Source organism: Monomorium pharaonis, chromosome 9 (assembly GCF_013373865.1).
Source record: "Monomorium pharaonis isolate MP-MQ-018 chromosome 9, ASM1337386v2, whole genome shotgun sequence".
Classification (NCBI taxonomy): Eukaryota; Metazoa; Arthropoda; class Insecta; order Hymenoptera; family Formicidae; genus Monomorium; species Monomorium pharaonis.
In genome coordinates, this window is record NC_050475.1 from 10,320,998 (window position 1) to 10,341,829 (window position 20,832).

The 20,832-nt window shown below is 35.7% G+C and overlaps 1 protein-coding gene across 1 annotated transcript in view; it reads left to right on the plus strand.

Annotated features, from left to right (window-relative positions):
* The window catches only part of LOC105833193 (histone-lysine N-methyltransferase, H3 lysine-79 specific), a 224,232-nt gene that overhangs the window by 66,320 nt on the left and 137,080 nt on the right, over positions 1–20,832 (plus strand). The window contains exon 4 of the mRNA XM_036291685.1: positions 8,993–9,272. Within this exon, the coding sequence (XP_036147578.1) occupies positions 8,993–9,272 (280 nt within the window). The remainder of the gene's footprint in view (positions 1–8,992; positions 9,273–20,832) is intronic.

Consider the following 20,832-nt stretch of genomic DNA (forward strand, 5'->3'; position numbering starts at 1 on the left):
AAAAATAACGAATAATTTTTATTTAAAAAATAACGAATAAATATTTTTGTATTTACTCGTAATCTCTTAAAAAGTATTTCATTTTCTTTAATGTTTTCCATTTTTTGTACCAAATTTTAATTTATTATAAATATTCGCATTTTCAATCAAGTAGTAATTAAAAATAAAAAGATGTTAATTTTTATTTAAAAAATAACGAATAAATATTTAATAATTAATTAGCATTTCAATTTGATAAATGTTAAGATATAGGATTTAAAAAAAAACTTTATTAACTTATGAAAAAAAAATTGAGGCCAGAGCGAGAATCGAACCAGCGACTCCGCGCTTACGAAACTAGAGCTCTGTGCGCTCGGCTACGAGCGGCTGTGACAATAAGTTAAAATTTTCTGCACTTACAGATATCGGAAATCTTCAAAATCGATTTTCTCGAGTATTTTTGAGAAGCGCATCGTACTGCTTTAGGAAATTGAAGTCCGGGTACTGATCTTCAAATCCTATAAGTATAAAAAAAATCGGTGTTTCATGACCCGTAAGGTCCCCTTGTAAGAAGAAAAGAGAAAATAACGAAAAAGGAGGGAAAAAGAAGAGGGGAGGGGAGAAAGAGAAGCGGGAGAGGATAGAAAGTAGAAAAGAGAGTACAGAAGAGACAAAGCAAGAAATAATTCACATACGGTTGCCTACGCACTCTACGCAATGGTAACAGCAATCACCTATTTTACACATTTGACGATCTTCGAAGCTTAAACGGCTTCATAAATCGAGTTGGGGTCATAAGAACTTCTTTTCACCAGGATCACATATACTACAAATCTACGAAGTTTCAGCCAAATTCATCGAGACCCATTTTCCATATGTTCTGTGCGGGGTCCTTTTTCTGAGAAACGTGCCAATTCTTATAAAAAATCGGAACATATATCAAAAAAATTCCTAAGAAAAATTTAAAAAATTCAAACAAAGGGCATAGCGGGAAATAAGCAAGTGAAATCTGCCCCCGCACCAATCGAGCTCAAATCGATGTCATTAGTTGAGACCCTTGAGATGTAAAACTTCTCCAAAAATTAGCCACAAAATTGCATTTTTGAGGAGTTATGAAGAGTGAGTCCCAGATGCGTACAGTAATAAACGGACACAGCAGGCTGAGTGAAACGGACACAGACCAAACGGACACAGTAACAAACGGACACAGACCAAATGCGCACAGATCAAACGGACACAGCAAAAAACGGACACAGTAACAAACGGACACAGTCGCAAACCCATGTGGTGCAGAGAATGCTTTGCACGCACACGCACACACACACACACACACACACCCCGCACCCAACCCGTCGGTAGAGGTGCCCTGAGAAGTTGCAACCCATGTGGTAGGTTCGTGCGCATTTGGTCTGTGTCCGTTTGTTACTGTGTCCGTTTGTTGCTGTGTCCGTTTGTTATTGTGTCCGTTTATTACTGTGTCCGTTTGGTCTGTGCGCATTTGGTCCGTGTCCGTTTCGCACTGTGTCCATTTGTTACTGTGTTTTGGTTTGTGTCCGTTTGTTACTGTGTCCGTTTCACTCAGCCTGCTGTGTCCGTTTATTACTGTGCGCATCTGGGACGCTCCCGTTATGGAGGGAAAAAGAAAAATAAAAAAAGTGGTTTTTCTCGAAAGCGGTTGACTGATTTTAATGAAAAAAATATATGTTGTAAACATTGTTTAGACAAGTTTAAGAAAATTTTAAGTAATTTTTGTGATGAAAAATCGCGCGCCGCGGCGCACGGCAATTGTCATGTTAACTTTCATATTAGCCTTGTTGCAATGTTGCAATGTTTAGTTGCCAAGAAAAATTATGATATAATAATATATAATACAATAATACATATAATATTTCCAGGACTGCAATTAATCTATAAAACTTATAGTTTCCGGAGTTTACCACAAAAAGGTTGCAGTACGTTTTCAAATTCCACATCCACAACCAAAATTTTGCATATTTGTAGCCATTCAGCCTTAATAGTAAAAGGATGGTTTCGCCGAAAACTCCCTTTCCAAAGTATAACAATCTTTTGGATTTTCTGGAAATGACCAAAAAAAATATGAAAATTTTATTTACCGGTACCAACTTTCTCAAGCCGTGTCGTATTTGGCAGAGATGGTAAACAAAAGTGGCAAATTAAACATAGAGTATGTTAAAGACGAGAAAAATGTCCTTAAACTAAAAGTTCCGTCCCGATATATTTCTCGTACAATATACAAATGTTTCTTACGGTACAAACCAAACAGTATCGGAGTTTCCGGTATAACTCGTTATGTTTGTGAGTGTGCTAAGACGAACTGTTGGTTGTTGCTCGCATATTGCCGCAATAATCTATTATTTATGGTTATATGTGGTTACATCGTATTTATTTACTGCGTCCCCTCAGGGTTTACAGTCTCAATCATAAGTCATACAACAGCATTTACTACAAATTAGAATTCAAAAAACCCTCTACGCACCCTGGCCATTATGCGACCTTTACAAAGACTGAGTCCCAGATGCGCACATTAATAATAAACGGACACAGCAGGCTGAGTGAAACAGAATTAAGGAGGGAGAGAACAAGAGAGGTGAGAGAAAGAAGAAAGGAGAGAAGAGACAAGAAGGCGGAGAAAAGGAGAAAGTAAGAAGGAAATAGACGAAGAACGAGGAAGGATGATTAGAAGGACGGTGAAGAGAGAAAAGAAAAGGAAAGGGGGCGAACCGGGAGAGGAAAGAAAGGGGACTTTGGGGACTTAGAGGGGTCGACAAAAGGAGGGAGGTGAAGTTTGTAAAGGGAGCGTCCCAGATGCGCACAGTAATAAACGGACACAGCAGGTTGAGTGAAACAGACACAGACCAAATGCGCACAGACCAAATGCGCACGGACCAGATGCACACGGACCAAATGCGCACGGACCAGATGCGCACGGACCAAATGCGCAGGGACCAAATGCGCACGGACCAAATGCGCACAGTCACACACACGCACGCACGCACGCACGCACGCACAGGGCTTCGCCCCCCCTCCCGCACCCGTCGGTAAAGGTGCCCGAAAAATCGCAACCCTTGTTGTAAGTTTGTTGGTTACTGTATCCGTTTGGTCTGTGCGCATTTGGTCCGTGCGCATTTGGTCCGTGTGCATCTGATCCGTGCGCATTTGGTCTGTGCGCATTTGGTCTGTGTCTGTTTCACTCAACCTGCTGTGTCCGTTTATTACTGTGCGCATCTGGGACGCTCCCTTTACAAACTTCACCTCCCTCTCTTTGTCGACCCCTCTAAGTCCCCAAAGTTCCCTTTCTTTCCTCTCCCGGTTCGCCCCCTCTCCTTTTCTTTTCTCTCTTCACCGTCCTTCCAATCGTCCTTCCTCGTTCTTCGTCTATTTCCTTCTTACTCTCTCCTTTTCTCCGCCTTCTTGTCTCTTCTCTCCCTTCTTCTTTCTCTCACCTCTCTTGTTTTCTCCCTCCTTAATTCCGCTACCTGTTAACACATAAAGACATGTTAAAACTACTTAATACATAACATACTATATACAATCCTCCCTCCTCTCTTATTCCCCTTTGATTCAGCCTGACTCCCCTCGACTTTTACCCAGCTTTTTATCCCGCTCTGCCTCCTCCTCTCAGATCATCCCTACCTCCTCCAACTCTATCCAACTCTATTGCCGTTCTTCCTCTCTCCACCTTCCTCTCTTCCCATCCCAGCTCCATTTCCTATCCTTCACCCATAACCCTCTGTTCGAAATCTCCACTTTTACCTTTCATCCTTTCCTTTCTCGCCGTCTCTAAAATTTTCCATCTCATTCTCCTCTCATCTATCGTTAGATCCTCATCTAACGATGGATGAGAACAGCAACCCCCCATATCTCCTTCATCTCCCCCTTTTGGCCAGGATCCCCTCTCTGTCTTCCTCTCTGTCTATCTACGTAATCAGAACTTATTTTTCACCCTCCCCACTCCGTTCCGTCACCCTATCTATTTCCATCTCCCTCCAGCGCCCTCCTTATTATCTCCTCTACAAAGCCTCTTCTCTCGTCCTCTCCTACTCCTCTCCACACCACGTTTTTCTCCCTCCTTCTATCCTCTTCCTCCCTCCTTGTCCCCTGTCTCTCTCTCTCTCTCTCTCTGCATTGCCCTTTCTCTCTCTCGTCTATTCGATATAACTTGCCTAATATAACTTGCCGATATAACTTGTCTAAACAATGTTTACAACATATATTTTTTTGATTAAAATCGGTCCAACCGTTTTCGAAAGAAACCACTCTTTTTATTTTTCTTTCCCCCTCCATAACTCCCCCAAAAATGCAATTTTGTAGCTAATTTTTAAGAAAGTTTTACATCTCAAGGGTGCCAACTAATGACATCAATTTGAGCTTGATTGGTGCGGAGGCAGATTTCACCTGCTTATTCCGCTGTGCCCTTTTTTTACAAGGGTATATTACAATATCTCAGGAAATTCCTTGGACTGATATAATATCCTTTGGATATTACAGAATGTCACCTTGTATATCTACAGAATGTCACATCGATGGACATCTACAGAATGTCACATCGAAAGACCCTTGGATATCTGAGACTGTCCACGGATATCCAAAGGATATTGCGATATCCCAAAAGATGTCTTTTAGATTTCTAAAAGACATCTTGCAGTTTCTTGCGATATCTCGAATTTTTTTACGAAAAGATATCTTTTACGATCTAAAAGTCTTATGTAACAGTCTGAGATGTCTTTCAGATATTTGGCGATGTCTAAAAGACATTTTGAAACAATCTAAAAGACATCTTGAAAAAATGTAAAAAATATCTTGAAGAAATCTAAAAGATATCTTAAAGATATCTAAGAGATTTCTTTTAGAAATCCAAAAAATTTATACGAAACATCTTAAAAATGTTTTTATACGTCCTGAAGACTCTTTCTTAGATATTTATAAAGGTTTTATACATTTATGCGGAGACTCAGAGAGCTTTCTCCGAGAAAAAGTACGAAGACCCGTAGAATTCTCTCGATTAGGATGCAAAAAATATACTCAGGCCCTGAGAGCGTTAAAAGTTCACTACGATCGGTATCGTAAGTTAATCCGTCACCGTAGGTGATTTTATATGGCTCTCAGGATGTAAATTACACCACAAAAATTGCGGCTGCCGCAGCTCCAGATGCTGCACACTCGTGCACATTGTATTGTGGATATTTCACCATCGAATTTAAACTATTAAATTATAATTAAAAATGTCTTTTTTTTTAATGTTGAGTAATAAATATATAAAGACGTTTATGAATATCTTAAAGCAATTCTAGACCTAGTCTTCAAAATATATTGTTACGAGCGTCGCCCGGTATACTCCGCGACTGCGACTCAGCTGTCCTGTAGCCGATCGATACATTGATTTTACCGAGAGCGTTGTCAGTTGTCACGCTCTTGGCAACGCTTGTCAACAAGCGAGTTGAATCTCGGGCCCGCTTTCGTTAAGACGTGTTTTGCAATCGAATTAATAAAGTCGCCTGTTCTATAAAAGAAGTGTCTTTTATTTCCGCGGCGCGCACGTTACAATATGTATAAAAAATATCTAACCTCTAAAGGACCAGCCGTTTTTTGGATGACTTTTTAGTTTTTGTATTAAAACATCTTTGTCCTTGTCAGTGAAATGAACTACGAAGAAGATATCACTCTAGCGCTTAATATTAGGCTTCCAGTTCGAAAAAAATGAGTTATTTTCTTTTGCTGTATTTGAACTTTATACTATTATTTATTGTTAAAATGATTATTGAGCGTCATTTGCTATAAAAATGTGTTGAAAAATATGTATATAAAAACATAATTATGTTGGATTTTGTGAGGTATGAGACAGCTAGTATATAAAATGTTATTATACAAAGTAAATGTCATTATACATATCAAATTATTTCAAAATAAATAAAAAACATATTGAAAAAGGTAAGTTGAGCTGGGGCAAGTGCGGCCTCGGGGTAAGTGCATTATCGGCTTATTGTTGCAGGGAAAGTGACATAGAGTGTGTTTTAGCCGTATATTGAGTAGAAGCAATCGTGCAAATTTTTACCGTTAAAGCGCTCGCCATTATCAATCAATAACCTGAATATAGTAGTAAACAGTCAACACTAAAAAAAACTTTGATGTCGAGTTGTAAAAGTTATGTTGTTATGTTCGCCATCAGTTAATGTGGGAAGAATAAATCTCGTAAGTACTTTTTATAATTAGCATTATATCTGTAATTAAAAAATCTATTTGAATTTTTTCTTTTCATTGCATGGTGGCAATAATAGCCGAGGTCACACTTGCCCCAAAACCGAAATAAAATTTCCCAAAGTGTGACCTTTTCTCCTAATTTTTTTTTATGACCTTATGCATTTATAAAGTACAATTTAAATGTTATGTTGCCAAAGTTTCAATGTTGCATAAAAATTTGGAAGCTTGTGGGAGGAGAGTAAACAGAAATATTGAATTTTCTGGTATGCACTTACCCCAGCTCACCTTAATTTTACCTAATTGAATAGAGTTTTCGGTAAATTTAATTATAAGCTTAACATTAAGCTTCTGGCCAAGGAGAAGTTAAGATATATTATATAGATCTTTCGTATTTCTAATAGAATTTTTCTAGACGTTTTTTAAGAAAGATTATTTAGATATCTTTGGCATATCTAGTTCGAAAATTTTGAAGACATCTTTTAAGATATCTTTTAGATGTATTTTAGATATCTTTTAGAAATTTTATGAAGAAATCTTTAACAAAATCTTTTCAGATATTTTTTAGAAATGTCTTGAAAATATTTTAAATAAAATATCTTTTTGATTTGTTACAAGATATCGATGTTTACTGGGGTTTTATTCTTTGGTTTTTTGTTAAAAAAAAATTAATTAATTTACAATAAAATTGCCTTATCAATATTTAAAGTGGAATATCTCGATGTGAAAATGATATAATAAGAAAAATCAAAATAAATTTTAAAGAGTAATGTGTTAACTTTAAAAACCCAAGTCGCGCCATCTGGATTCTACGTTTCACCTGTTCCACATTTCCTTGTCTATACATAAAATTTTTTGACATTTTTATGACATAAGAAGATCAAAAAAAGTCAGTAAAAGTCAATTTTTAGACTAAAAATTGTTAAGTTGTGTTCTAAATTTCTTCCGTCACGAAATCTTGTCAATATCGAACTTGTAATCGAAGCCTTTTGCCACGTGTAGTATCACGCTGCACAACGTATTTCACGCAGGTCGCGAAGTCGCAGGCTGTCGCGACCGCGCGCTTATACCGATGCGCGCGGACGATATCGCCGCCCAATCACGGACCGTCGGATATCACTTTGAAATTGGGCGAAGAAAACAAAACTTTGCCCTTGTTATCACACATTTGCACACTTGGCTTCCCTTCGCAAGATTGTAGAAGATTAGAGATGTGTAACGACCGGACTACTTCTCTGCCTCTCCTATTCAGAACCTTCCGGAGGGGGCAAAAAAAAAACAAAGCCAGCGAGCGCGAATGAATCCGCGCCAGTCCGGGAAACTCTCCCGAGACACCCGTGTCAATCTCCTCGATATTTTTTGCGCCAAATCTGAGCACTTCGTGCAGTTCGTTCCGATCGTGCAGAGCTCTTTTCTCAGTTAATTTGGACAACTAGCTCTTATTGAATTAAGTTGTTAATTCTTTCTAATTAGGGTACAAGTAAAGATTGTAAAGCGTAACTGACGCCTTTATTTCACGCCCTCCCTCGTTTCACTGACTCGACTTAAAAATTGCGCGATCCTACATCCTCAATCGGAACAAGATGAGTGCCCTTCAATTTGCTTTTCTCTTTATTACTGTACGATGATTAGTTGCCGAGATACGAGCCTTTGAATTTAAAAATAACAGTTGTTCGAAAAACATCAATAACTTGGTCAAAAAAAACGTAGAGGGTCGTATAAAAAACAATATTAAAATTAAAAAATTGACCTTTCAAGATTAATTGGTTTTAGGAAAAAAATTTGATTTTTGCTCATGCAGTTAAACAAATACAAAAACAAATTTGTAATTCTTCAATTTTTCATTCTACTCAAAACTTTTTTGAAATTAAAAAGAAATTTAAAATTTTGACACAATCGACAAATAGTCGAAAAGTAGTTTGCCGTTTAATTTGATTTTTGGTATCTTTTTCTATGACCATTATTTGCAAAGTTATGGCAGTTTGAACTTTACACTTTGCTTCTAGAAAAATTAAGTTAATTTTTTAATTTTGTTCTAGAGTATACATCATATTTATATATATTTTAGCATTTACAATTTTTCGAAAATTAAGTTCTTAAATTAATTCTAGAATTAAATGAAATTGTACTAAGAATATATTTTGTTTTATGTTGTGGCGATCGCGTTGCCATTTACTCGCGTAAATCGAAGAGCTCACGAAATACCGGACGTAGAAAGGATCCGGTCTGGTACTTATTGTTAGATCTTAACTTACTTATTAATTAAAATATTTGAGTGCTTCGACTTCTTCCGTATTACAATCACATTTTTTAGCACAGGAAAATTGGTTTATTCTGATAACAGAAACAGATTATTACTGTAAAATGCTGAAATGTTGTTATTTATTACAAAATATGTTATTATTTATTATAAAATGTTATTTATTATAAAATATTTATTAATATTAAAACTATGATTACTAAATGTAAAATTAGCAAAGTAATGTAAAAAAATATTACAAATAATATTATAAATCAGAAAATAAATCTACTTATAAAAGTTTTGTCACTTATGTATTGTATTTTTTTAAATTATTACCGGATATTCAGCAAATATCTGGTATCTGGCCGGAAATTAAGATATCAGGCTTAATAATTAAGGTATCCGTTATCCAGTCTTATATTATTATCAGATATCCGATATGCGGTATTCAGTAATTTTACTATCCGGCACATCCCTAATTATTAACTTATTAGCATAAAAGATATTAAAGTTCTCCATTTTGATAATACATAACATACAAAATTTTTAATGTAGCACATACTCGAACGAGGCCAAATTGTCCTTGGGTGAAATAAGGGATAGGCCTTTCGTGCAGCACTTCCTTACGGCTGGACATTATGGAAGTACCGTCAGTCTAAAGAGTCTGACGACGGAAAATTTCGGAAGTAGCACCAACAACCCCAAATGTCTTGATAACAACGATGGACGTTTAATTAATCTTCAAAATCAAGTGGAGACTTCACAAGTTAAACATAGAAGTCCTAGTCTACCTCCAATTTTCAACAAGAAGCAACAACAGTATTTTTATCAACTAGTATGTATTCCTTTTATATATTTTTAATACTATATACATCACTTATTTGTTAATTATTATTTTTATTTTTTTTGCCAAAAAGAAGAATTTGGTAAGAAGAATGAAAAACTAGTAATATTTTTATTTGTTTACAACTAATTATATTGTTATATTAAAGTCGCAAATAAAAATAATATTACAAAATTTGAATAATTCAAACACATTTAAACTTAAAAACATTGTTTTCTAACAAGGGAACTTCGCGAACCCGAAAATTCTGATTTTAATGAAACTTGGCATAAAGAGGCATGTAGAGGGAGTTAATACATGAATTTAGAAATTTTTAGTTGGTGCTTATAAACGGTTTGAAGGGGTGAAACCACCCTTCAAAGTTGAGACATTTTTGCGTTTTCTCGATATATCTCGTAAACTAAACAAAATATAAAAATATGTTTTATACAAAAGTTTTACAGAATAAATACCTCCATTTAACTACGCTGTTTATATTTGATAAAAGAAATTTTTTTTAATCAAAATAAATTTTTAATAAAATTGACTTTTATATATATAGCATTTATAAAGTAATTATACTATCTTATACTACGTTTTATTTATATCATCTATGTGTATATTATGTATGTTATATATTATTTATGTTATAATACTATACATTTATATTATCTGCATCCCTGTATGTATTAGTTTTTATCTAACAGTTGCGCAATATTACTATAGAGTAGTCACGTTGCTTTCACACAGTGTTTATTCTGTCTACGTCACATATTTCATATTCAAATTTTATATCCGTCATGTCACGGTATGTATCATATATGAAATGGAAATCACGTATTAATAAAAGTTTGGTATCTTTATTAATGATGTTACGCGTCATTTTCACATCAGTATCAAGTCTGATGTGTGCTTGATTAGTACATCAGTATCATATCTAACGTGTGCTTGATTTTTCTGTTAGATTGTTTTTAATTAAGCGAAGCATAATGTAACACATAAATGTTGCAAATGTCCTTAATATGTTAATTATTTTATTTCAAATTATACATATTCCACCTATAAATGAAAGAGAAATACAATTACGTGATGTGATAAAGGATATTATAACAAACGATATTACAACAGTGAATGACTTATCATTTGATGTACACACTGATACTGCTTTAGAATTTTTAAATTATTGGGAAGTGAATTTACCTGACATAAAATATGTAACAGATGATGAGGAAGAATTTTTAAAAAATAATAATTGTGATAGGGACTTCACCTTTCTGAAGCGACGTTGCATTTCTAAAAGAGAGTGTCGGCCTCTTTTTCCACTTTTCTAATATTCGACAGCTACAATTATATTCATTATCAGGTTCATAATCAACATTATCATTTTCTAAAAATTCTTCCACTTTATTTGTTACATATTCTATGTCAGGTAAATCCAGTGCCCAATAATTTTGAAATTTTAAAGCAAAATCAGTGTGTACATCAAATGATAAGTCATTCACTGCATTTGTTATAATATCCTTTATCACATCACATAATTGTATTTCTCTTTCATTTATAGGCCTTGGTGGAATATGTGTAATTTGAAATAAAATAATTAACATATTAAGAACATTCGCAACATTTATGTGTAACATTATGCTTCGCTTAATTAAAAACAATCTAACAAAGAAAAATCAAGCACACGTTAGATGTGATACTAATGTACTGATCAAGCACAGGTTAGACTTGATACTGATGTGAAAATGACGCGTAACACCATTAATAAAGATACCAAACTTTTACTAATACGTGATTTTCATTTCATATATGATGCATACCGTGACATGACAAATATAAAACTTGAATGTGAAATATGTGACATAAACAGAATGAACACTGTATGAAAGCAACGTGACTACTCTAATATTGCGCAACTGTTAGATAAAAACTAATACACACAGGGATGCAGATAATATAAATGTATAGTATTATAACATAGATAATATACAGGGCGTCTGGTATTTTTTTATGGGATTTTTATGAGCAGGTAAAGCGCATGAAACTGAACAGAAAAGTCCTTAACATTTTTCCATTTTCGCAATAGTTAACAAGTTAGTGACTTGTAAAATTTTCTGTATTAGCCCGGCCTACCGGCAAATGCAAGCGCGCTGAGCGCCCGGCCGCGGCGGCCGCCCCTCCCTAGCCTTGAGATTGCTAGGCGCGCGGAAGGAGTTGTTACAACAAACAACAATGACTACGCACAAGCGACGCGTAACGCTAAATTCTCCCTTTGAATTATGATAGTTCCTTATCTTTTTTAATGAAAATAAAATTTTCTAACGACAAAAAGTATGTGTGTACGTGTACATACATGTGTACAAAAAATATCAGATCTAATGCTTAAAGAAGTGATTACTAAATTTATTTTTTAATAAATAACGATTATTTTTAATAAAAAATATTTTTTTCATGATAGTCTTAAACGTCGTAAACTGTCATTATAAATTTTAAAAGAAGCTGTTATCATATGCTCAAAACAAAATTTATGCTCCTTCAAAAAACATTAGAAAATTTTATCGATTAAAATGGAAATGAGAAGCAAATAAAATGTTTGTTTCAACTTTATATTCTTAATTAAAAATTAAATAACTAGGATATTTATATTTTTAATAAAATTAATCCTTGTGATAGATTTATAATACACGGAAAAAACTTTATGGTAAAAATTACTATGGTAAATAGTAAACGCGGGCCAAGGAGGAATTATGAAAATTTTTATTATGTTTTTCATCAAATTACGACAATATTTACACTACTTATATGATATAATTCTCTGAAATTTCTTCTTACAGTTCGTGGTTACTATCATAAATAATAAAATCATACATAATTTTACTATAAAATTTTCTTCGTGTAAATTTACGAATATATGAATTTATTAAATGTTTGAAAACTTATAAACAATATTTATTTAATTTAAGAAAATTTTAGTTTGTAATGTGTGTGTGTGTGTGTGTGTGTGTGTGTTTGGAGGGGGGGGATACATACATACACGAGCTAAAGAATAATCACTTTGTGACAGGAAAATGATTATTCCTTAATTCAAGAATTGGTTTGTAATTTGTGTGTGTGTGTGTGTGTGTGTGTGTGTGTGTGTGTGTGTATGTGTGTGTACATACGCGAAAATGCTAAACATTATTTGTTTTATGTAAAGTGTGATGTTTATTATCAAGAGAATACTCTTTTCAGTCATTAAAGATAAAATAATTATTAAAAAAAATAAAATTAAAAGTGAATAATTGATTTTTTTTAAACTAGAATCATATTTTTTTACGTGTACGTGTATAGTAACCAGCGTAAATAGTAATAGTGATATAAAATCGCGGAACTAAGGCGTAATCACTTTCCTATCACAAAATGATTATTCTTTAGCTCGCGTATGTATGTACAAGGATTAATTTTATTAAAAATATAAATATCCTAGTTATTTAATTTTTAATTAAGAATATAAAGTTGAAACAAACATTTTATTTGGTTGTCATTTCCATTTTAATCGATAAAATTTTCTAATGTTTTTTGAAGAAGCATAAATTTTGTTTCGAGCATATGCATGATAACAGCTTCTTTTAAAATTTATAATGACCGTTTACGACGTTTAAGACTATCATCAAAAAATATTTTTTATTAAAAATAATTGTTATTTATTAAAAAAATAAATTTAGTAATCACTTCTTTAAGCATTAAAACTGATATTTTTTGTACACATGTATGTACACGTACACACATACTTTTTGTCGTTAAAACATTTTATTTAAAAAACGTAAAAAACTATCATAACTCAAAGGGAGAATTTAGCGTTACGCTTGTGCGTAGCCATTGTCGCTTGTTGTAACAACTCCCCCCGCGCGCCTAGCAATCTCAAGGTTCAAGCGCTGGGGAGGGGCGGCCGCCGCGGCCGGGCGCTCAGCACGCTTGCATTTGCCGGTAGGCCGGGCTAATACAGAAAATTTTACAAGTCACTAACTTGTTAACTATTGCGAAAATGGAAAAACGGTAAGGACTTTTCTGTTCAGTTTCATGCGCTCTACCTGCTCATAAACATCCCATAAAAAAATACCAGACACCCTGTATAACATACATAATATACACATAGATAATATAAATAAAACGTAGTATAAGATAGAATAATTACTTTATAAATGCTATATACATAAAAGTCAATTTTATTAAAAATTTATTTTAATTAATTTTTTTTTTTTTCGAAAAACAAACAGCATATTTAAATGGAGGTATGCTGTAAAACTTTTGTATAAAACATTTTTTTTTTTTGTTTAGTTTACGAGATATATACAGAAAAGGTAAAAATATCTCAACTTTCGAAGGGTGGTTTCACTTCTTCAAACCGTTTAGAAGACCAAACGGAAAATTTTCTGATTTTAATGAAACTTGGCATAAATGTAGAGAAGGTAAATACATTAATTTAGACATTTTCTATTTTGGTTCAAAAACGACTTGAAGGGGTGAAACCACCCTTTAAAGTTGAGACATTTTTGCGTTTTCTCGATATATCTCGCAAACTAAACAAAATATAAAAAATGTTTCATACAAAAGTTTTACAGCATAAATACCTCTATTTAATTATGTTATTTATATTTTCAAAAAAAAAAAATTTTTTTTAGTTTTTTTGAAAAAAATTTTTTCAACTTTGAAGGGTGGTTTCACCCTTTTAAACCGTTTATAAGCACCAATTAAAAATTTCTAAATTCATGTATTTACTCCCTCTACATTTATGCTAAGTTTCATTAAAATCAGAATTTTCGGGTTCGCGAGGTTCCCTTGTAAGTCATGTGGTTATGTAAGCAAATGAACTATACACACACACACACGCACACGCGCGCATAGAGAAAGAGAGGGGGGAAGGGGGGGGAGTGCGCTCGCGCGCGCGTGTGTGTTGTATGTGCCGCACTCTAATTTTAGGATTATAACAATTTTAAAAAAAGATAAAGATAGGCGTCAAGTGTGTGTGTGTGTGTGTGTGTGCGCGCGCGCTCGCGCGTCTCTAAAAAAAACCATTATATAAAAAATTTTTTAAACTTTTCTTTGAATTGTTGCGGTATTCGCCTTGTTCGCACTAGCATCAGCGCCTCAAGTGGAGACGATAATAACTAATCTGGGAGAATAACTCAAAAACATGGAAGGTGTGATAGATAATAATCAGTTCCCACTTGTTGAAACGATCTTAGGTCGTTAAAAGCCACGTGTGGCCGCGCGCAAACCAGGGCAGCGAATCGACCAAGGTGCGTTCACCGGGTTTGCGTTTAAGTAATCGACTGGCTTTCGTTGGAGAACCTTGTGGTTCTCTTGCCTGGCAGGTGGGGCATTGTCATACGTATCGTGCGATTTTCCGAAACATCCCGGTCCAGTAGTGTAGCCCGGCCACTCCGGCGAGGGTTTCGGCCACCTTTAAGTGCCCCTAGGCTCATCATGCAATTATTTGAGCACTTCCGATCACCGCTCCCGCGGGAGGCACTTCTTTCATTGGCCCTCGGAGGGTGTCTCGTTGAAAGATTGTGCAGCAGGTGACGGTACAGTCGATCATGGCGGATCGCAGTCCGGGAATTTCTCCGGCTGTTCCGCAACTTCGGTCTTCGTGCGCGCAAGGGCAGGTCGGGTGGATGATGGACTTCACCTGAGATTCCCGGGAGAAGGCGTTCGCTACATGGTTTTGGCTTCCCCGTCGGTACCGAATCTCAAAGTCGTATTACTGCAGTTAAAAGAGCCATCGGCCCGTAAAGGACTCCAGCTGCTGCAGCCATTTGAGCGCTTGTGGTGGTCGGTGAGTACAGTAAACCGGTATCCCTCTAGATAATCGCGTATTCGGCGGTTCCGCCAGACCACCGCAAGGCATTCCAGTTCCGTGGCGCTATAGTTTCTCTCGGCTTTGCTCAAAATCCGGCGTAGATGACAACCCTTTCCCCCTGGCCGATAAGAAAGTATTCTTATCAATTTCTTATTGGATGCGTTGTTTTTAAGAAAATAAAATCATAAAGTTTTGAAATTATAATCACTATAACACTTATTTTTAAACTATCAGGCCAAAGAGAACTATCCTTCGTACGTTTCTACTATAAACTATTCTAAGGGTTTCTAAGGTTGCTGATTCCAAATTTAGTGACAGATTTTTAAAATTCATAATAGTGGATTTAATATAATGGATGGAATATAAAAAGGTCAGAATTCTCAATAAAACAAGAAGTCCCGCAAATTAGTATTCTCAAGTAATGTACTTGATGAAGCTTCCGTCCATTAGCCGTTACTTATGAACGTTTTCCAATTCTTATCACGTGGAGGTGAACGGTTAAAAGTCTTTGTTTTTTTTTTGCATTTAAAAATTTTGGGTATTTTTTTGTTTTTTAAATTTTGTATGTTTTTTTAATGACTATTGCTAAAATAAGATTTACAGTAATATAAACTACATGTGTTACAATATTTTTGCATCTTAATTACACATGTTTCTGAGGAACATTTCTTCTTGTGAGTTTTAGTATAAACATCGTGCGATTTCGAACAATGTTTTTTGCCATTGTCAAGGTAATGTCTCGCAATACTCATTGCAAATTCTTTTAATCCTACTTTTTTCATCTAAGTCAGATGCGTTGTATATCACTACTGAGTTAACAATCGCAGCTTGAATTAGTCTTATCCAAACTACCCACGTCCATTTTTTTGAACGTATGCATGGCAGAACATTATTGCAATGAGCATCGTGTACGTCAACTCCTCCCATAAATTTATTGTAAACATGAAAGGCGCGTGGAAAAGGTATTTCTGTTTTCGACTGTTTTTTTTTTTGCACTGTATCTCTTTGATAGTAACTGGGGAGTTACTCCTGTAGCTAAGAAGCTTTCTTGAAATCAATAACACTAATATAGTTTATCCCACTGTTCTGGTCATGTTTTGCAGCATATGTACCTCTGGGAGATTTTTTATCGATTACATTCTTCACAGACTCGATTTTCTCTTATGGTACCTGTAGACTTTAAACCTAATTTTTTTAAGTGTAAAATAAAATCGAAACTAGTAAAGAAATTATCAAAATAAAGATGAAACTTAGAAAGTTCTATAGTAGGTATTTTTTTGAAAAAAGGATCTAATAAGTTTATCACAACTTTCGAACCAAGAGCACATTTATTTATCTTATGTACTTTTGAATCCTTCCTGCAATATAAATCCAGATCTAACAAATATCTATCAGGAGTACAGAGCCCCCAAAATTTCAAATCAAATCGTATGGGTTTATTTCGGATAAATTGTTTTAGAGTTGTTCTGGCATACGATTTGGCCATCATTTCATCAACTGACAAAGCGGTTTCAAAATACTCAAACTTTTAAATATTCTTTCGAAACTTATTCAACAAAATTCGAATCCGCCATGCTTTATCATCCGTATTTTGATCTTTACATTTTGAGTATTTTAATTTAGACTTGATTTTTTTAAAAGTATTTCGTGACATGGCAGATTGAACTATTTCACAAGATAGAAGAGTGTCAGATGACCAGTAGTCTCGCTAAGATTTCCGTTTGTTGAATGAGGATAGGATAATTATTCCAATAAAAGTATCTAGCTCTATTTTTGTGAGATCATTATCTATGGGTTGTTTCTATAACATAATTTTTCATGTCATCTGAAAAAAATTGCTCAAATAGCTCAATATGCCTAGAACCACGAATTTTTTGTTTCTGAGCGTTATTCAGTAACAAAAAGAATTTTCAACATCATTACGATACACTTTTTCTCCGTCTACTCAGACATAAGTATAATCATTCTCTAATTTATTTTGTTCTTCTGTGTACGACTTAGAAACTTTTCTGTACGAGTATTGTGATAAGATATTGTTACGAGCGTCGCCCGGTATACTCCGCGACTGCGACTCAGCTGAATATAAAAGTCCAAAAAGTGATTGAGGAGTCAAACAGTCCTTGGGTCTCTCCAGCGGTTATGGTGAAAAAAAAGGATGGAACTATAAGGTTTTGTGTTGACTTCCGAAAATTAAATACAGTGACTGTTAAAGATTCTTTTCCACTGCCAAGGATCAACAATATTTTGGACTGTTTAAAGGTGAATTTATGGTTCTGTACTATTGACTTAAAAAGTGGATATTGGCAGGTAAGCCTAGATCCTAAAGATCGTGAAAAAACTGCGTTTTCGGTTGGAAACGGTTTGTGGCAGTTCACAGTAATGCCTTTCGGTCTTTGCAACGCCCCTGCTACATTCGAACGATTAATGGAAAAAGTATTAAAAGGTTTAATCTCAAAGGTTTGCTTTGTTTATTTAGACGATGTAATTGTTTTCGGGAAAAATTTTGAAGAAATGTTATGCAATTTGAAAGAAGTTTTTTGTCGCTTAAAGAATGCTAATTTGAAAGTAAATCCAAGTAAATGTAATTTTCTTAAGAAAGAAGTTAAATATCTTGGTCATGTTATTTCTGCTGAGGGGGTTGCAACTGACCCTGAGAAAATTTCTTCTGTGAGAGATTGGCCACTTCCCAAAAATCGAAAGCAGGTTAGAAGCTTTCTTGGTTTTTGTTCTTATTATAGGAAATTTGTTAAAGGTTTTGCTATTGTGGCAAAGCCTTTGTATAATTTGACGGAAGAAAATCGTAAATTTCTTTGGTCTTCTGAATGTCAAGTAGCTTTTGAGAATTTGAAACGAGTTTTAACATGTCCTCCGATTTTATCTTTTCCTTCGGGAGAAGGACAATTTATTTTGGACACTGATGCCTCAAATCATGGCATTGGGGCGGTACTTTCTCAATTTCAGGAAGGAGAAGAAAAAGTCATTGCTTATTTCAGCCGAATTTTTAATAAAGCAGAGCGGAATTATTGTGTAACTCGGCGGGAGCTTCTCGCTGTTGTGGATTCAGTGAAGTTTTTCCATCATTATCTCTACGGACGGAAGTTTTTGGTAAGGACAGATCATGTTTCTCTTCGCTGGTTGATGTCTTTCCGGAATTTGGAAGGACAACTAGCAAGATGGATGGAACGTCTACAACAATATGACTTTGATGTCCTTTATCGTAGAGGAAAGATTCACAATAATGCCGACGGACTTTCTAGACGTCCATGTCTGGAGACTTTATGCCGGTATTGCATAAAAGTAGAATCTAATGAAGAATCTTCAAAGGAAGAAATTTTTGGACGTTTGGTCTTTTCTAGTGAGAATTTTCAAGAGTGGCGTGCAGCTCAACTCCAAGATGCAGTTGTTTCTAAAATTATTCATTTCAAGGAGGCCGGAACTCGTCCAGATTGGCAGGAGATTGCTTCTGGTGATCCTTCTTTGAAAATCTATTGCTCTTATTGGGAAACTCTATTGCTGATCGATGGAGTTCTTCATAAGAAGTGGATTTCCCCGAATTTGCAAAGGAATATCTTTCAAATTGTGGTTCCTCGTCAAAGAATACATGAAATCTTAAAAGAAGCTCATGATTCTCCCTCAGGGGGACATTTTGGTGTGAATAAGACACTACAGAAAGTTCGAAAACGTTTTTATTGGGTCTCAAGCAAGAGAGATGTAGAGAATTGGTGTGCTTCTTGTAAAGAATATGTTGCTAAAAAAGGACCTCTAGGAAAAGGAAAATCTCCTATGGAAATCTATAATGTGGGAGCTCCTTTTGAAAGGATACAAGTGGATATTCTTGGTCCTTTACCAACTTCTTCTTCTGGGAATAAATACTTTTTGGTGGTAGTGGATTGTTTCTCCAAATGGCCAGAGGCTGTCCCTTTAAAGAATAAAAGGGCCAGTACTGTCGCGAGATCGCTTGTGGATCAGGTGTTTTCACGTCATGGAATTCCCTTGGAATTACATACAGACCAAGGAAGGAATTTTGAATGTCATCTTTTTAAGGAGATGACTTTACTTCTCGGAATAAGAAAGTCACGAACAACTCCTCTTCATCCTCAATCGGACGGACAAGTCGAGCGTCAACATCGCTCAATCTTGAATTATTTGGCAAAGTTTATTTCAGAAAATCAAAAGGATTGGGATCGTTGGATTTCGTTATATCTTTTAGCTTATCGTTCTTCGAAACAAGAAGCTATTGGAATGTCTCCTGCTGAAATGTATTTGGGACAAGATCTTCGTTTACCTCTGGATCTGGTTAGAGGAGTTTCCCCTTCTACGGAGGAGGAGAAGGATAGTGCGGGTTTTGTTTCCAAGTTAAGACAGAGACTAGATTCCATTCATCATTTCGCTCGACAACGTCTTTCGATTAGTTTAAAGAATGCCAAATTTTGGTATGATTAACGAGCAAGGCGAAAAAACTTTGAGCCTGGACAGCAAGTTTGGTTTTATAACCCACGGTGGATTCCAGGAAGAGCACCCAAGTTGCAGAGTCCTTGGGAAGGACCATGGAAAGTTATTAGGAAAATAAGTGAGGTTTTGTATTGTATACAGAAATGTCCTCGTTCAAAAAATAAAATTGTGCATGCTAATCGTTTAGCTCCTTTCGTAGAAAGAAGGGGGGAGACGACATAAATCCGAGCCCGAGGGGATTGTTTTCTTTTGACTGAGTACGTTGGGACGCAACTATCGTTTTTTTTAAAAAAAGGGAAAAAAGTTCTTTTCGTTTTTTTTTTGTTCTTGTTCTGCTTGTTTTGTTTTATTTTCAGTAATTTTGCCGAGAGGTGCGAACGCATGAGGGCTGCTTCTCGAGATGAGGAGGAAAATTTTATTAAGAAGACTGCCTCGCCCACGGTTTTTTGACCACGGTTTTTCCGTGGGACATTGGGCAAATGCCGAGGCAGGGGGCAGGGAGCTCTTAGAGCGTTGGGTCCGTGGAAGTAAATTCCCCCCCTGACCCCGAAAAAAGAAGCGAGAAGCACACAAGATCGGGCAAAGAGGAAGCTTCACAGCAGGAGAGGAGCACGGGGACGGAAAAGGGAGCCGGCGCAGAAAATTCCGCGTGGGAGTCTGGCCTGGAGTAGCCCTTGCTGAGAGGGTCGTCTCGGTTGGACGTGGTCCGATTGAGGACAGGGAAATCGTCCTGGAAGCCGAGGGGGCCTTCTTTGAGTAACAAGAAAACTGCTCTCCGGATTGTCGGGGCGACAATCTTGAAGAGGGGGAGCAGTGTTACGAGCGTCGCCCGGTATACTCCGCGACTGCGACTCAGCTGTTCCAAAGCCGATCGATACATTGATTTTACCGAGAGCGTTGTCAATTGTCACGCTCTTGGCAACGTTTGTCAACAACGAGTCTAATCTCGGTCTCGAGCCTTGTCGGACGCGTTAATAAAGCTGCTTGGTTTTTAAGTTCAAAAGTGTCTTTCATTTCCGCGGCGCGCACGTTACAATATCATCTATGTTATCGCAATAATCATCATCGTCATTATCATGTAATTCGTTATCAAATTCTGCATCTGAGTTTCCAGAATTATTTGGATTTGGTATCTCAATAATTTCAACATAATCATCATTAGACGTATCAAATTCATAATCCATGTGATTTTGAGCAGATTTTCTTTTTCGTTTTGGAGGCATTTTAGAACCTTTGTGTAGTAGACTTTTGATAAGAAACGCTTCAGCCGTCTTACCG